The sequence below is a fragment of the Mytilus trossulus genome, chromosome 9 (assembly GCF_036588685.1).
Source record: "Mytilus trossulus isolate FHL-02 chromosome 9, PNRI_Mtr1.1.1.hap1, whole genome shotgun sequence".
Classification (NCBI taxonomy): domain Eukaryota; kingdom Metazoa; phylum Mollusca; class Bivalvia; order Mytilida; family Mytilidae; genus Mytilus; species Mytilus trossulus.
Genome location: NC_086381.1, coordinates 45,804,116 through 45,823,872, shown reverse-complemented (window position 1 = coordinate 45,823,872; position 19,757 = coordinate 45,804,116). Strand labels below are relative to the sequence as shown.

At 32.5% G+C, this 19,757-nt stretch overlaps 1 protein-coding gene across 2 annotated transcripts in view; it reads right to left on the bottom strand.

Moving 5' to 3' along the window:
* LOC134682992 (uncharacterized) overlaps positions 1 to 19,704 on the bottom strand; it is a 35,279-nt gene extending 15,575 nt beyond the window's left edge. The window contains exon 1 of one of the 2 annotated variants that reach the window (XM_063541974.1): positions 19,686 to 19,704. In XM_063541974.1, the coding sequence (XP_063398044.1) occupies position 19,686 (1 nt within the window). In that variant the 5' untranslated portion in view covers positions 19,687 to 19,704. Of the gene's footprint in view, positions 1 to 4,628; positions 4,773 to 19,685 lie in introns of those variants that run through there. The other variant, XM_063541973.1, reaches the window with a different exon arrangement.
* Between the last annotated feature and the right edge of the window lie 53 nt (positions 19,705 to 19,757).

The window sequence follows — 19,757 nt, the reverse complement described above, 5'->3', positions numbered from 1 at the left end:
TGTATTAATTCAATGCATTTATGATAGTATTGAATGGTATTGTCTATTGCATCGGTTCCATGTGCAGTTATTGCTATGTAGCCTTTGTTGTATGTGGTAAGGTCACAAGTGCCGAACCATATGTATAACCAGATTGGTCCTAGGTCATTTATTTTTTGGCGTATGTTATTTTCAAGCCACTTGTATCTGTCTTTACCATTTGCTCCACTTTTGCTCCACCATTTAATTGTATGTTCAACTTGGTTTGTTGGGTTGACTTTTTGTTTTAGCCAGTTCCCTTTACTGTCCGTAAGTATGACAGGTGTATACTTTTTGGGTGTTGTTGGCGGACTGGTGGTCTTGTTGATAAATTTTACAAGTTTTGCGTTGGACATGGATTGTTGTTCTATTTGCTGACGTTGCTTAATATTATTTGTACAAGATGATATATTGGGACTGATATCCTGCTAACTTTTTAGCAACACATCATCATATGTTGGTTTTGTATTTATGATAAATAGTAAATATGGATGGATGACAAAAACAAAGATGGCGGGTCTCGGGCCGTTTGTTTTGCTTTGGTATTTTACAATGTCAAAAGTCCCAAATTTCACTATTAATGTTTGTTTTTGTGACTATATGGGTTCACAGTGTTTGTATGTATGCTAGTTCCTGCTTTTTACTCCCTAGATGTTGTAGATAAGTAAACTTTTTCTGCTTCTTTCGCTCCGATTTGAAAAACGTGCCTTCACTCTTGCGCATGCGCCTTCATCCTGTGTGAAAATAAATGCCCAATGACTTGACAAAATCGATTTCATATTTGACAGACGTTAGAACACACTACGTTTCCTAATAACGATGTAAAGGGTCCTTGGAAAATTCAATCGAAATTACGTCTCTTATCATGGTGCTGATGTTCGTTAGATTGATTTTGCTTCAGCAGTAAATATAACTGGATATTTTAGGTGAATAAAGATAATTAAATGAAAAATGCATGTTAATATACCGTTACACTTGGAATGTACATGTACAAAGTTGGTAACTTTGTCACAATTTTTAATTATTTTTTTTTATTCATGTTCTGCAAACACTTTTCAGAAACGCAATAAACTTGTCAAAGGAAAAGTAAACTTTTACCAGGCATGATTTGAAAGGAAGTACTTTATTGATTTTAGCCCACTAAAGTAGGTTAAAATGTGGAAACCATGTAGATGGTGTACAGGTCACAAATATCACATGGTGCCTATTTTAAAGATTTTAATTCCAAGTTAAAAGTTTTTTTCTTTACTGGATTTAAAGAATTTTACATTGCCAATGATTTGGAATAAATTTTATATAACTGGAATTTCAAAACCAAATATAAATATATTTTTTTGGCCAAAACATCAAGATACAACGATTATGGTATCCTGTATCAATGAAGAAAATATGGAAAATTCTGAATAAATTGTACTAATTGTTTTCAAAACAAGCACATATTTAGGAATTTTTATTATACTGTTACATTTAAGATGGATTTTAAGAAAAGTATACTGTTCAGATTATTTTAAGCAGATTTTGCAATAAAATAAAACTAAAAAAATGCTTTCGGTTTCTTATGGTTTCCTGTCACGTTTAAAAAAAACTTTTATATAACATTGAAAATAGATTTTAAATATTAACATGAAGCAGGTAACACTAGTAATGGTGTTTATTTATGCCTTTTGAATTATATTGTGCAAAATAAAGAAAATAAAGATTGGTTTCCTGTTTGGTTTCCTGTCACGTAAACGGTGAATCAAAATGTATTAATTTTTTCTTAAAAAACTCAATTGTTCCATTCATACTATTCTAGCACCAACACAACCCACAAAATAAAAGTTAAAATTTTAGAACTTATAAAAAAGGATACAAAAAGAAACCAAAGGCCGAATACCAAATTATGGTCCATATATGCAATCAAAACTGATGAAATATGGATGTTCGATATGAAAACATATGACATACAAAAACATACATGCATATGAGACAACGATGATACTCATAAATGATAAAAGTACTCAGGGACTACTTTTACACATTAAAAAGTAGTCTCAGATTCTGGCCCAAGACCACAATTAATGACCCCGCTTTTCGTTGTCCACGAATATAGTTCCTTTTAATTAGAGTGTATTTTTCCTTAATTTTTTTCTTTCCTTTCCTCACTCATTCCTTAAATCTTTTTGGGTGGAAATGAAAGAAGAGAGGTCAAATAAATTTTTGGATGTTGTATTTTAACTGATTTTGATATGGAATGAGTGATTAGGTCAAGTGCAAAAAGGTGATATTTACAGTTTTCGGAACATCTCTTGACTTGTCAATAGGGGTATGGATGTGTATTGGCTAAATTTATAAAAGTGATTGCTTCAATCTTTCTGAATTTTGGATATATATTTGGACTAGGACAATACATTACACACACAAAAAATTTGACAAAAGTGCATGGTGCGATTTTTTTAATGATGCAAAAGGTTATAAAGAACTGATAGAGGAATTAATTGTGGTCTGTGGCCTAAGAGGTGCATTTCAGCAAATTTTGAATTTTTACTTTGACATCTTTTCTGAATGATCTATTGGTATTGATTTGTCAAACTATATGAGAAGAAATGATTTTCACTTTCATTTGATAGAAATTTTGTGAAAAAGTCACTTTTCAGGTTAAATGCCTAAAATGTAGCTTTTTCACTTTTTTTACTATTTTTTCAAAAACAGCATGCTTAATTTCTCTCTGACAGTTTTTTTCTGATATCTATTTGTGTTTGTGGTATTTATTTCAGTTGTTTAACTTATTTGTGAACTCTAAACACAAAAAAAGTAGATAAAAACATAAAAAGAGTGCAAAATGTGCTGTTTTAGTAGTCTAAGTCTAACGGTCAGTATACGCAGCAGGTGAAATGTGAAGTTCTATGCACTTAAAAGTTGTATTCCAAAACAGATTGCACTGAATCTACATCAAAAACACTTGTTACTGGTTACTTAACCATTTCTGTTTCACAGAATACCTTAACTTTCTTCTGTTGGATAGCTAGTGGTTTAAATATTGGCCTTTTGAGGCTGAAATTTCATTCAGTTTTTAAACAGTAAAGTTAATAAACTTTGCATCAGACCATACTGTCTGCATATATAGTTGAAAGTGACAGTCTTGTTACATCCAGGGTCCATGTTTTTATCATATCTGAGCACAGATTTTAGCAAAAAGAAGTATATCTCCATCTCCCATATCATTTATATGCTTTTAAATATGCAAATGTGGGGAACGGCCTAAACTGGCAATCTGTTTTTTTAAGCATAACATTGCTAAAGACCATTTTATCCACATCTGTTATGCTATTTGAAACTTATATTTCCATTAAAAGTACATTTATAACCTGTTAAAGTTTTTTTGATAACTTAACAACTTCAGAAAATTGTGGTAAGTGAAAAATATTACATTTGATATAAGACCTCACCCTAATTGAAAACCTCTATTTTTTGGCACAGGCTCATATAAAATTAACTTCTGGCCATTTTTCATAAGTCTGATACATGAAGTATGCTTTCTGTTGCTTTAACTAGATGTTAACTTATACATAGAGACATTAAAAAGTGTTAGTTTTGGTATCTTTTGGTTTTTAGAAGCTCAAATTTGATAGTTTTAATTGTTCTAATTCAACGCCACAATTCAGCACCCAAAATTCAGATATAAAAAATTCCACATTTTTTTTATTTGAATCATATGGCTTTGAAACTTTGTAACCTGTTTTATGATATACTAAGCTTGAATCATGCCAAGTTTTATAAGAATTGGTCAAGTTTTAGGCCCCTAATAGGCCCAAGACCACAATTAATGACCCCGCTTTTCGTTGTCCACGAATATAGTTCCTTTTAATTAGAGTGTATTTTTCCTTAATTTTTTTCTTTCCTTTCCTCACTCATTCCTTAAATCTTTTTGGGTGGAAATGAAAGAAGAGAGGTCAAATAAATTTTTGGATGTTGTATTTTAACTGATTTTGATATGGAATGAGTGATTAGGTCAAGTGCAAAAAGGTGATATTTACAGTTTTCGGAACATCTCTTGACTTGTCAATAGGGGTATGGATGTGTATTGGCTAAATTTATAAAAGTGATTGCTTCAATCTTTCTGAATTTTGGATATATATTTGGACTAGGACAATACATTACACACACAAAAAATTTGACAAAAGTGCATGGTGCGATTTTTTTAATGATGCAAAAGGTTATAAAGAACTGATAGAGGAATTAATTGTGGTCTGTGGCCTTCTCCCCAACCAGTTAAAGGGAAGCAATCCCATCACAGAGATTAATCATTTCATACATTGTCATACAGAAACGAGCAGACCCCCTCATGTCTCTCTTAATAAACTCTACATAAAACTTTCAAAATTCCAAAGGCTGTTTAATTCTATTTAGACAATTAAGAATGCTGTATTAAATCAAAAATATGGTAGACGTATCAAAACCTGACGACTGCCCTTCCCCCTTTTTCTATCGATATTGAAGATAAACAGCCATACAGTTTATTACTCCGTCAACCCATCATTCTTTCCCTCCAGAAATAAAGCATTTCCTAAACTAACGTGCTAAATTGAGTCAAAGTGCTCGTTGTTTCCAATATGCTAAGTTTATATTACCTGTTGGAATGCGAAACTCTTCGCCTTCGGCCATGATTGTACTGTGATTAACTCCCTTGATTGACTAAACCGAAAGTAAGCTTTGACATAACGAAAGTACTCCAAATGGCAGATTTACTGTCAACTCGCCCCATTATTGGTTCGCCCCAACTTTTTAAAACTCTCTCCACGAATTCAAATGAGTTAATCCCGCTAATGAAATTTTCATAAGGGGAGAGGGGGCGGCGACTGACTGTCCAAAAAGAGGCCCTTTTCAGTGATGCTTTAGTTATTTCCTATATAATATCAGAAATAATAATTGTATTATACATTATATCATGTCTCTGATAATATTTAGTTAGAGGATACCTCTCAAGTTAATTTGACAAACGGCATATAATTGGTTGATAAATATAAATTTTCAGCCAAAGAGGCGACATGAGATGTTGTTTAAGACGCAGGGTGAGATATCGTCTTCACTGAATCGATTTATGTGGCAGCCAGGAAGCAGTTTTCCTGTGAAGTTGCCATCTCTGACTAGTTCATTTGGAATTTCTTCGGAAGTAGATAGGTGGTTGCATTTCTGGAAACATACCACAGATACGTTGCCAAAGTCAGCTGCTGAAACCATTAAAAAATGCAACAAACTTGATTATCCCAATATATATGCAATTCTCAAAATTGTTTGCACAATAAATGTAACAAGTTGTGAATGTGAGCGTTCGAATAGTGAGCTCGGGTTACTGAAAACATTTTTACGTGCAACAATGGGCCAGGACCGACTCAATGGACTTGCACTGATGCACGTGCATTACAATTTAGAGTTAGAACTTGATGTTATAGTTGACATGTTTGCGTAGGCATCCAAGAAAAATGAAATTGGAATCAATTTTATAAATAATGTGTAACTTTTGTCTTCTATAGTTGTAACTATTTTCATGATACCAATAAAAAAAAATGAATTTTGATTTAAGATTTCAAAAGGTGACCACCCCCTAATAAATTCCTGGATCCGCCCCTGCTGAGTTATTCACGAATTTGGGGACGGGGCCAAATGACGGAAATGTGATTGATATATTAGAAAAAATTATCACCGCAAAAAAATGACTACGACTAAAAAGTACGACTAAGGCGTGGTCACCTTTTCCCAGGTGTAGAAAGAAAAAAAGCATCATAGGCGAGTGTAATATTTAAAAAAGACGTCTAGTTAAGGACTTAAATGCACCCATCTAACACACGACTTATTTCTTTTTTTTTTTAAATGAAAGAATAATGCGCACCCAAGCTAAACAAATTGACCAACTAGTTTCCTAGTATATAAAAGGAGTAGGTCCGGTAAGGACCGATTTTTGCCTCAAATTTAAGGTTCATGATCTGACGAAAGATTTTTATCACTTTTTCCACGCCTAAGTGTCTATTTCATTTGAATCAATTTGTTTATGTGAAAGATTTTAACTAATTTTTTCATTAAAAACGAACCGATTCAAGCTTAAATATAAAAAAAATCTACCATATATGCCGAAAAATGTCACTTTTCAGATGGTTTTCGTCAAAAATGAAAGTGGACGCATCCGTGTTCATTCTCAATCTTTATATGTGTTATGTATTATCATAAAATATAACTTACATTTTAATATTAAGGATGAACACGATTGCGGCAACTTTCGTTTCACACGAAAACCGTCTAAAACTTAACTAAAATGCTAGAATACACTAGTTCAGGGAAAGCTTGTTCGCGACCTAGAATTCTGAGTGGGTCAAGCGTTTAATTAAAATTCATACGAGAATATGCGAGATTTGGATCAACTGGGGGCAAAGTCATATATGGTACACATCAATATTCGATGTTTAATAGGCGTTTATTAGGACGCCCACCGCTTTCCCGTTTAACTGTGAAGTCGTTGAGTGTCATCTGTTTTTTGTTTATAAAACAAAAACATTGTGAAAAATTTCGAACCATAGTGTTTGAAAATAACGGGAGAAAATTGGAAAAGAAATTTGAAATTACGGCTTGCAAATAACCAAAAACGAAAAATTTGACAAAGAAGGACCTCTAAAGAAGGAACGAGATCCTTCAAGTCACTGGAGGCTGTTTAGAACTTTGAGGAAGTTTATGTGCAGAATATCATTTTTGGCGATTGAGAATAATTTCCAGAAACTTGCTGGTGTAATGGCATTAATTGACAAAACAGTATATCATACACTGGTGACACTACATTATTTATTCTGTTTAGCTTTTGTCGGGAAAATATAAATAAGCAATCTAAACCGGAGATTTTTAAAATGTTGATGCTGGTCATCACACATAGTCGCAATGAATGATATTATGCGATGTATTCAATAAAAAATAACCATGGGTTCATAAATGTTATGCTTTCAATATTGTATAAATAATCTGATCGCTAAAACTTGGAACAGTTTATACGTTCCTTGTTCAAACCATGAAATATAAGTTCCCATAAAATCAAACAGCTATAGGTCGTCATATGGAATGAAACTCTTAGCCAAAAAGCCGCACTCACTTGATTTATACAATGCCTTTACTCTGACTGTTGCATTTTGAACAAACGAGTACAGTCCAGCGCAATGTAGAACAAAATAGTTTCAATATTCATATATCATTATCATGATCTTGACGTTTAAACAAAACGGTTATTGATGAATGCATGAAAATCTTTAACCTCATACAAAACATGAAATTAACTGTTTAGGAAAAACGAAGTCCATCTTGTAGTAAAATACGGAAAATGTAAATAAATATTTGCAAAATTTTGCCCTGCATATATACTGTATTTTGGACATAAAGAAGCTTCTGCCCCAAAATCCCGAAATTCCATTATGTTTGACAACGATTTTGATGTAAAACAAAACTTTAACCACAGTCTGAACCTAAATGCTGAAGTAATCGGCGGAATCTAGGATCGCTTAGTATCGCTTTCGCGAAACTTGTCAAAAAGAAGGATCATGTATGCCAAAAGATCCAAGTAAACAATATTTCACTCTTAAATCTTAAAGACCTCGTCGTATCGACAAAATGACAACAATTGTTTTCTTTTTGTCCAAAAAGGGGGGGGGGGGTAGCAACTGTAATATAACATTATTATTTTCGCATTTAGTATCATTTTTCTACCTACTAACGTGAATTTTCTGACACAAAAACAAATATATGTCAGAACTGTTCATTTAATGTATGTAATCAAATGCCAAACTATATATGTATATGTGTGAAAATTAATTTACTTTCTGAAGGTACAACAACAAAAAGTGTCTTTTTTTCTGTTTAAGATCTTAATAAATCTCATTGAAATTAACTAGATATTCTGTTTACAATATCATGTATGCTTCACAATATATCAAAATAAAATGCTGCACGACCCATGCATATACCCTTCCTTTAAAAAATTGTCAATGTCCGATGCATTTGAATTAAGCACAATAAACTTACGTAAATTTAATACACGCATGCAATCAGGTCTAGCATTTCGAATATATACATGTATGTTAATGGTACCTAACTGTCAGAACATGATTATGATTTTTAAGGGTATATTAATTGTGTCTAACTGTCGCCTGGTGAGATTAATAGTTTACGGTAAAACTTTATCATACCATATGGCCTAGGTGTTGATTGACTTTTATTTTTATGACCCAAGATCAGTACCTTCTTGAATATAAAGACAATCTGCTAAGTGAACATCACAGCATGAATCTGTCCATTTTTGCGTGAAGGTATTTTTTGTATTCACAAACGATATATATACATGTAAACCAGTATTTGCGTAGCGGCACACTTAGATTAAGTGTTGAAGTTGGTCGTTATCTGAATACTCAAAGAGAAAATATAATATGTTGCAATATAAATGTTTTGGAGGACAAATATCATTTTGTTTTATCATGTCCAACGTATATATTTATTCTACTGTTCTTGGCCACAAGTTATATAATATTATTAATTAATTAATTTATTTTTGTCATATATTGTATATTTTTTAGTTTGCCATAGCATGTATGAAAATTCATTGATCTGACTACAGTAATAACGATGCCCATCAGATATATCAATAAACTGATAATGCCCCCAGTTTATCAAATCTCGTATCTAATTAGTCGATAACGCAAAATCACGATCGATCTTGCACATGCGCATTGTTTCCCTGAACTAGTGTTTTGTGAAGATTTCAGTTATGTAGTATGACTTACATGTAATGGTGCTAGTACCTGATATGAGTGCATTGTGTTGTTAAAAGTTCTTAACAATTTTGTAAAACTGCCCCTACCTCGACTGTAGGGTGACCGCAGATGTCAATATAAGCAACATCCACATATATATTTATGAGCTGCAACCTACATACCAGAACTGGGAACCAGTATGTAAACAACATTTATTATTTATGAATATTCTATTTCTCCCAAAAAAGAGGCGTGGTTTGAGAAACAGCTGTATTTACAAAGTGCAACTTACAGAGACAACAATCCGACCAAATAGCAGAAAACAGACAAAGGCCAAAATATTGGTCTTTAGCGCATCGTAAATTTTCCTGAACCCGGAGGCAGTCCTTAAGTGGTTGCATAATAAAATTATGTGCTTGTTCAGTTAAAATAAAAGTCACTCTAAACTCTGAAACATATAAATGAACTAATAATAGTTATCAAAAGTACCAGGATTATAATTTTATACGCCAGACGTAATAAAACATACAAAAACGGAAAATTGCCAAAGGCTCCTGACTTGGAAAAAGTACACACTTGCGCCAGGATTAAACATGTTTTGTGAGATCTGAACCCTCTCCTATATGTCACTTGTGGAGCAGGATCTGCGTACCCTTCTGGAGCACCTAAGATCACCCATAGTTTTTGGTGGGCTCCGTGTTGCTTATTCTTTAGTTTTCTATGTTGTGTCATGTGCATTATTGTTTGTCTCTTTTTCCTTTTTAGCCTTGACGTTGTCAGTTTATTTTCGATTTATGAATTTGACTGTCCCTCTGGTATCTTTCGTCCCTCTTCTATACCTCTAGCTGATATTGAATAACGAAACACACAATAAATGTACACAGAGTTAAACGCATTTTAAAAGAAGTCCGAGTCCGATGTCAGAAAAAGGTAACAAAAGAAACTTAGCGCGTCTGGCGTATATACTAAATTTAGTCCTGATATCTATGAGGAGTTTATTTACAACCACTGGGTCGATGCCACTGCTGGTAGAGATTTATTTCCCCGAGGGTATCTCAAGCCCAGTAGTCAGCACTTTTTGTGCTGACATGAATTGTCATAGTTATGGTTATATTTATAAATTTACTGTTTACAAAATTTTGGAATTTTTTGAAATACTAAGGATTTTCTACCTCAGGCATAGATTACCTTAGCTGTATTTGGCAAAACTTTTAGGAATTTTTGTCCTCAATGCTCTTCAACTTCGTACTTTATTTGGCCTTTTCAACTGTTTTGGATTCGAGCGTCACTGATGAGTCTTTTGCAGACGAAACGCGCCTCTGGCGTATATACTAAATTTAGTCCTGATATCTATGATGAGTTTATTTACAACCACTGGGTCGATGCCACTGCTGGTGGAGATTTATTTCCCCGAGGGTATCACAAGCCCAGTAGTCAGCACTTTTTGTGCTGACATGAATTGTCATAGTTATGGTTATATTTATAAATTTACTGTTTACAAAATTTTGGAATTTTTTGAAATACTAAGGATTTTCTACCTCAGGCATAGATTACCTTAGCTGTATTTGGCAAAACTTTTAGGAATTTTTGTCCTCAATGCTCTTCAACTTCGTACTTTATTTGGCCTTTTCAACTGTTTTGGATTCGAGCGTCACTGATGAGTCTTTTGCAGACGAAACGCGCCTCTGGCGTATATACTAAATTTAGTCCTGATATCTATGATGAGTTTATTTACAACCACTGGGTCGATGCCACTGCTGGTGGAGATTTATTTCCCCGAGGGTATCACAAGCCCAGTAGTCAGCACTTTTTGTGCTGACATGAATTGTCATAGTTATGGTTATATTTATAAATTTACTGTTTACAAAATTTTGGAATTTTTTGAAATACTAAGGATTTTCTACCTCAGGCATAGATTACCTTAGCTGTATTTGGCAAAGCTTTTAGAAATTTTGGTCCTCAATGCTCTTCAACTTCGTACGTTATTTGTCCTTTTTAACTGTTTTGGATACGAGCGTCACTGATGAGTCTTTTGCAGACGAAACGCGCGTCTGGCGTATATACTAAATTTAGTCCTGATATCTATGATGAGTTTATTTAGCAAGATGACAATGATCGATACATAAATTAACCAATTTATATATTTAGATTTAAGATTTTTATGTCTACCTTTTTGTGTTTTCGAAACAAATATAATCTGTACAATTAAGAAGCTCCAAATTCTGTTTAAAGTAACATCCTTATCATATGTCTTAACGTAAACTGTTTTCCTTTATGACTTACAGAGATAAATTCAGAGAGAGGCAAAACTACAACCTACTCTATTAAAAACCACATAATAAAAAGTTATATGGAATCAAATAATTATGCAAATCGCAATGGATTTTTAGGAAACAACAAAGTTAAGCCAGAAACAGAAAAATAATCCAAAGTGTTATTTAAATAACTATTGGTAAGATGTTACCTTATGACCTAGCCTATATAAACATTATTTCATATTCAAATGAAACCATTTAAAATAAAATTGTATGAGAAGTATCTGTAAACACGGGAAACTCACAATCTTTAAATAACTTTGAATGGGTCACTGAATTAGTATAATCATTTATCAATCCGGACGTCTTCGACATTAGAAATCCACATTTTAAAGTATAAAGGTACCAGGATTATAATTTAGTACATTATGCCGATATAGCATTTTTATTCTTATGAAGACTAGAAACTTAGCTGATGCATTAATCTCTCCACTGTTTCTATTTCATTTAGATTTCGTTTTGATATTTATGTAACCTTAGTTAATTTTTTAAATGCTTTCCCTCTCGGAGCACATGATTTCACTCCCGGTTTTTACCGGAGTTCGTTGTTGTTTCTTAATTATAATTTATAACTGTTGATGTACATGTCGTTTGGTTTTGTGAGTCTTTATTTACTTCTTGGTTTTGATTGTTATTGTCTTATTAGATCAAAGATTGAAACGTAATAATTTTCTCTGCATCTATCATGTTTATAGAAAGGAGAAAAGTTGAAAGCTTTAAGAAAGGAGTCCAATAGGTCTAGTAGATCAATGCATCCGTTTCAAAAGATTACACAATTGAGACGTTCAAATTCATGGTCTACAACTAGATTTATCTTTATTCCGTTGAAACTAATAAACGATAGTAACCAAATCTTTCAATCTAGAAATGTTAGACGTAGACGATAATGTTGTTTATTTTATTTTCAAGAATAATCGCTTGTACACTGTTATGTTTAAGTATATACAGTACTTGAGATTGCAAGGTCATTATCTTGAGTCGATTTCACAAAAGAGCTTACGAGTACGATTAGTCGTAAGTCATAAACAATTCAGTGTACATACGATCAATCTCAGTCGTAAGTTGTTTTATGAACCCGACTCCTACGATTCAGAATGTACGTGTACGAACCCCTTTCATTCTGCCATAAATTTGAGAATGGAAATGGGGAATGCGTGAAAGAGAAAACAGCCTGACTAGAGAGCAGAAAACAACAAACGGTCACCAATGGGTCTTAAATGCAGCGAGAAAATCCAGCATCCAGTCCTTAACTGGCTCCTAAATAAAATATGTACTTAACTCCAAAATATATACATGAACTAATATTAAAAAACATACACAAGAGGCTCTTGACTTGGGAAAGGCGAAAACATGTTTTGGCGGGCTTAAACATGTTTATAAATCTCAGCCCTATATTAAACTAGACGCTTATGTAGAAAAAACAAAAACAGAGCAATACGTACAATTAAACAGATTTAAAAAGAAGTAAGAATCTAGTATCAAAATAGGTAACAAAAGAAACTAAGCAAAATGACAATAAACTATAAATGAAAAGTATATATTTATTTAGAAAAATGTCTACCTTTTATGTTTTAAAAACTTATATAAGAATATATACAAGAAGCTCCTTATTCTTTTTCAAGTGACGTCCTTATCATATGTCTAAATGTAAACTGTGTTCCTTAATGACTTACAGAGATGAATTCAGAGAGAGGAAAAACTAGCAATCATCTCTAAACCAAAGAATTATAAGTAAGATATGAAAACAACTAAATATGCAGATCGCAAAGTTTTTGTAAGGAGCTACAAAGTTAAACCAGAAAAATATAAATATTCCAAAGAGCAATTTAAATATCTATTGGTAATATACTATTTTATGACCTAGCCTATATATAAACATTATTTCAGATTCAAATAAAACTTTTAAAATGTATAGAAAGTATCGATTGTATCTGTATAAGCAGTAAAGCCCCAAACTTTAAATAACCTTACACGTGTCACTGAATCACTGAATAAGCATTTGTCACTGCTGACGACATTAAAAACTAGACTTTAGGAATATTAATTACTAGTATGACAATGCAGTATTTTAATTCTTATGTAGACTAGAAAACCAGCTGATGCATAAATCTGTCCACCGGTTTTATTTTATTTAGTTTGTATACTTTTAGACTTCTTTGGTTTTCATATTTATTAAAACAAAGCAAAGTTATAAAATTGAGAATGGAAATGGGGAATTTGTCAAAGAGGCAACAACCGGATCATAGAGCAGACAAATTGTTCACAAGAAACTAAAATTAAAATAATACAAGACTAACAAAGGCCAGAGGCTCCTGACTTGGGACAGGCGCAAAAATGCGGCGGGGTTAAACATGTTTGTGAGATCTCAACCCTCCCCCTATACCTCTAACCAATGTAGAAAAGTAAATGATTTTTTTCTGTATTTATCATGTTTATAGAAAGGAGTCACATTAAGCTCAAAAGGGTGTGATAGATCAATGCATCCTTCCCAAATGATAAACTAAATATAAACCGCAACACAGATGCTCTAACTCATCGTCTGTCACTAAATCTATTATAATTCTGTATAAACAAATAAACGATTGTAACCATTTATGTGTTAATAAGGAAATGATAGACTTAGACAATAGTATTGTTTATTCGATTGTCAAGAATTATCGCTTATACACGGTTATGTTTGAGTTTATGTATATATAATACAGTATTTGTGATTGCAAGATAATTATCAAGAGTCTAATCTTATATTGGTCATAAGTCATGAACAATTTAGTATACTTACGATCAAACTTAGTCGTAAGTGTTTTTGTGAACCAGACTCCTGCGATCCAGAATGTACAACACCTTTTATTCTACCATAAATTTGAGAATTGAAATCGGGAATGCGTCAAAGAGACAACACCCCGACCAAAGAGCAAACAAACAGCAAAAGGCCACAATAGGTCTTCAACGCAGTGAGACAATCCAGCACCTGGATGCAGTCATTAACTGGCTCCTAAATAAAAATGTGAACTTAACTTCAAAGCATAAAAATGAACTAATATCAAACACATACACAATACTTTTTGCCATAGGCTTTTGATTTAAATTGGGACAGGCGAAACATGTTTCATCGGGTTCAAACATGTCTTGAAGTCTCAACCGTTCATTAAAGGTAGTGTCTGCGCGTACCCGCATGCGGGTACGAATAATCAAATTGCCATCCTCTAGGCTGCGCGTACCCACATCCGGTTGTCTAATAAAATGCCATCGGATCGGGTATAAAACGTGAAATATCTACGGAAATTATCAATAATATGGGGATATCGTGTAGAACGAGTGAAGAGTATGAAAAATTAGATTTTTCAAATTGTATTTATCAAATAATGATACATAATAAACATTGCAAAATTAAATGCACAATGATAGACAATGAAACTGTACAGTCCCCGTAAAAGAAAAACATGATAGAAATTAATACTATTACAAAATTTTAGGATGCAAACTTGAAAAATATTTTTTTTTAAATTAAAAATATACCCGTATGATATTTTAAAATATTTTTTTTAGTAAAATGTTAAACAGAAAATAAAATTTTGAAATATATAAAACTACTAAAATTAGAGCTTGAGTTTATAAAAATTAAAATTTAAAGAAGCAAGTAATAATGAATAATGAAACGTGAACGTAGGCTGGCAACATTTGAAATGTGCAGCCGGATTGAAATCTGTGCCAAAACAATCATATTTGATATGTAAAATTTGTTCCAAATCTTAATTAGTTACATGAGTCTCTTATAATTGGTTTAAATTGCTATTATTACTTGCTTCTTCAATTTTTATAAACTCAAGCTTTAATTTTAGTAGTCTATTTTTCTTTTTTTTCTTTTCAGGGACTGTAGTCACTATATAGTTTCATTTTCCATCATTGTGCATTTAATTTTGCAATGTTTATTTTGAATCATTATTTAATAAATACAATTTGATAATATTATTTTTTCATATTCTTCACTCGTTCTACACGAAATCCCCATTTTATCGATAATTTTCGTATACATTTCACGTTTCATTCCCGATGGCATTTTATTAGAAAACCGGATGTGGGTACGCACACCCTACAACGGCACTCTGAATATTCGTACCAGAAAAATCTAATTATTCTAAAGTGCAATTTCATTAACTATTGGTAATATACTATTTTATGACCTAGCCTATATATAAACATTATTTCAGATTCAAATAAAACTTTAACAATGTATGGGAAGTATCGATTGTATCTGTAAACACGGGAAATCCACAATCTTTAAATAACTTTAAACGGGTCATTGAATCGCTGAATAAGCATTTGTCACTGCTGATGATTTCGACATTCATTAAAAACTCGACTTTAAGAAAATCAATTTTGACAATATATTATTTTAATTCTTATGTGGTCTTGAAACCCGGCTGATGCATGAATCTGTCCATCATTTTTATTTCATTTAGTTTGTATACTTTTAGACTTCTTTGGTTTTCATATTTATTAGAACAACGCAAAGTAATAATTGCCTATGTATTTATCATGTTTATAGAATGGAGTCACATTAAGCTCAAAGGAAATAGTCCACCTGGTGTGATAGATCAATGCATCCTTTCTAAATGATAAACTGAATATAACCTCAACAAAGATGCTCTAATTCATCGTCTGTCTCTAATTTTATTATTTTTCCAAAAAAAAACCACGATAGTAACCATTTAGCTGTCAATTTAGATCAGTGTTTCCATTTTAAACAGAGTAAGGCAAAGAAAACCTTACATTTCTTTCATATCAATATAAACTGTGTATGAAATTGAGAATGGAAATGGGGAATGTGTCAAAGAGACAACAACCCAACCAAATAAAAAACAATAGCAGAAGGTCACCAACAGGTCTTCAATGTAGCGAGAAATTCCCGCACCCGGAGGCGTCCTTCAGCTGACCCCTAAACAAATATATACTAGTCCAGTGATAATGAACGCCATATTAATTTCCAAATTGTACACAAGAAACTAAAATTAAAATAATACAAGACTAACAAAGGCCAGAGGCTCCTGACTTGGGACAGGTGCAAAAATGCGACGGGGTTAAACATGTTTGTGAGATCTCAACCCTCCCCATATACCTCTAACCAATGTAGAAAAGTAAACGCATAACAATACGCACATTAAAATTCAGTTCAAGAGAAGTCAGAGTCTGATGTAAGAAGATGTAACCAAAGAAAATAAACAAAATGACAATAATACATAAATAACAACAGACTACTAGCAGTTAACTGACATGCCAGCTCCAGACTTCAATTAAACTGACTGAAAGATTATGATTTCATCATATGAACATCAGGCACAATCCTTCCCGTTAGGGGTTTAGTATCATACCATCATGACATATATGAGAAGAACATAACCCGTGTCATGCCAACAACTGTTTTTAGAATAAATGTGTTTAGTTCCGATGCAAAGACCTTATCAGTGACTCAATATTAACGCCAACATATGCAATCTTTAATGACTTGACAACAGTATCGTAATTATAATCCTTCTTAATAAGTCTATTCAAAGGTTTTGTAAGTTTCTGAGGTGAATACTGCCACCTTTGTGCTTTACAAAGAATATTTCCATTTAAAATTGGATGTGAAATACCTGAACGTATAAGAAGTCTGCATGTTGAGCTATATTCACGAATGATGTCTTTATACCGATGATAAAATTTAGTTAATGTTTTGACTAGTTTGTGATAACGAAAACCCTGGTGTGATAATTTTTCAGTAATACATAAATTTCTCTCGTTAAAATCTAAAACATTGTTACATACACGAGCGAATCGCACAAGTTAAGATATATAAACACCGTAAGATGGTGACAAGGGAACGTCACATGTGTTTCTATGTTTTAGTGTTCGGAAAACCAAATAGTCATTACTATTTCATGAATGTAACAATGCAATTTCCTTTTAGTTCCCTTTATATGTTCAGGCAAACCATTTAAAACAATGGAGGACCCAGGAGATGAGATAGGATCGCAGAAGAATAATTGTTAAACATTTTGACATGCACAATGATATCAACTTGACCGTGCGCTGACCAACATATATTTATTTTCAAGAATGATCGCTTTACACACTGTTATGCCTAAGGATACACAGTAGTTATGATTGCAAGATTACTATTTGTGATTCATAGACAGAATGTACGAACACTTTTCACATCTAGATTGTACCATAAAATTCAGAATGCAAATGGAAAATGTATCATAGAAACAAAAACCCGACCTTATAACAGAAAACAAACAAAGGCCACCCATGGGTCTTCAACGCAGCAAGTCAAAACCGCACACAAAGGCTAGTGTGAACTGGTTTTAAAAATGATGTGAACTAGTTCAGTAAAAATTGACATCACTCTTTACTCAAAAAGATGAATAAACTTACTGATAGTGTATTGAAAAACCATACAAGACTTATAAAGGTTAAAATGCCCCTGACTTGAAATAGACACAAACATGCGACTGGCTTGAGCATGTTTTATGAGATCTCGCTCGTCTCTCTAACTAATGTAGAATAAAGAATAAAGAATCACACTGAAGTACACACAGTTAAAGGCAGTTTAAAAGAAGTTAAAGAATGTTGAAGTAGATACTAAGCAAAATGAAAATGATGATACTTTGGGATAATTGATATTATTTATTTTAGAGGTTTTAATGTCGAAGTCTTCAGTAGTTTTATATGTTAATCCAGTGATTAAGTGACCCAATAAATAACTTTTGGAAATATCCTATGTATGACCTAGCTATACATAGTCTATTTAAACTATCTTTCTATATTCAAATATTTTTTAAAAAAAATCCACTATCTTTAAATAACTATATGGACTAAAAACAAAGCTGATGTTTTAAAACGACCGCTGTTTATATTTCATTTAGTTTGGATAGTTTTATACTCGTTTTTTTTAAATATCAGAACAAAGAAGTAATAACTTTATCTGCATATATTATGTCTTTAGAAAAGGGATAGATCAATGTATCCTTTCCAAATGATAAACTAAACATAGAACTGTAAGAAAGATGCTCGAATTCATCGTCTCTAAATCTATTATCCGTTTATTCCGTAAAAAAATAAAATAAAAGATAGTCCATTTATCAGTCAATTTAGTCTAAGACTTTAAGTGTTTATTTTATTTATAAATTTTAACGCATATATACTTTTATAACAGAGGATAAAGAGTATTCATGATTGCAAGCTAATTATTTATCATCCAGAATGATCGAACACCTTTTGTTCTACCATTAATTTGGGAATGGAAATGATAAATTCGTCAAAGAGACAACAACCCGATAAAAGAGCAGACAACAGCAAAAGGTAACCAATAGATTTTCAACGCAATGAGAAAATCATCACTCCGAGGCGGTCCTCAACTGGCTCCTAAAAATACAAATATGTCATAACATTTTGTTGTAATATCAATTATTTTATAAAACCAGTTGGATTTGTAGAATAAACAGACACACAACAATTCAGACAATAATTCGCAGTTTAAAAGAAATCCGAGTTTAATGTCAGAATATATAACAAAAGAAACTAAACAAATTGACAATGATCGATACATAGATAAGCACACATATGTTCAGATAGATGTCTACCTTTTATGTTTAAAAACGTATAGAATCTGAACAGCAATCTTCCAGATAGTTAAAGATGTTTTTGACTTTCTTTGACTTTCGATCTTTTATATCTGGACGTCATTTGTTAGTCTTGTGTGGACGAGGCGCGTTTTTGGCGTATTGAATTTTAAACCTGATGCTTTTTGTTATCTATTAATCATGTGTTTCTTTGTCTAACATGTTCTCCTATTTATTTGTATTGTAGTCCTGTAATATTATGTTGTCATTTCAATGTTATATTTAACATAGCCATTAAAGTGCGAGGTTTGGCATGCCACAAAACCAGGTTCAACCCACCATTTTCCCCCTTAAAAAATGTCCTGTACCAAGTTAGGAAGATGGCCATTGTTATATTATAGTTCGTTTCTGTATATGTTACATTTTGACGTTGCGTCGTTTGTTTTCTCTTATTTTTTTAGTGTAAATTCACATTTCGATAAGACCTGTCACGGTACTTGTCTATCCCAAATTCATGTATTTGGTTTTGATGTTATATTTGTTATCATCGTGGGATTTTGTCTGATGCTTGGTCCGTTTCTGTGTGTGTTGCATTTCAGTGTTGTGTCGTAGTTCTCCTCTTATATTCAATGCGTTTCCCTCGGTTTTAGTTTGTTACCACGATTTTGTTTTTTGTTCATGGATCTATGAGTTTTGAACACCGGTATACTACAGTTGTCCTTATTTAAAACTAAAAAAAATTAAAATTGATGAAATGATTGTCAATGTTTACAAGAGGAATCCATTATTAACTAATAACTTAAAAGCGGGTCACTAAATTACTGGATTAGCATTTAAAATACATAAAGACTTCGACATTGTAAGAGGATAAATTATAAAAATTAAAAAGTGTTTGCTAAGCAAAATCAAAAATCGATATTTGAACGAATTAGCACAAAGCAGGTTATAAGAGGTTAGGGTTATCGAATAGAATAGATCAAATTACTCACTTCACGGTTTATTAAGCGCCATTGTGCCTGTTTTTCTTTCTTTCTGAGAACCCGACATTTCCAAATCTTTTT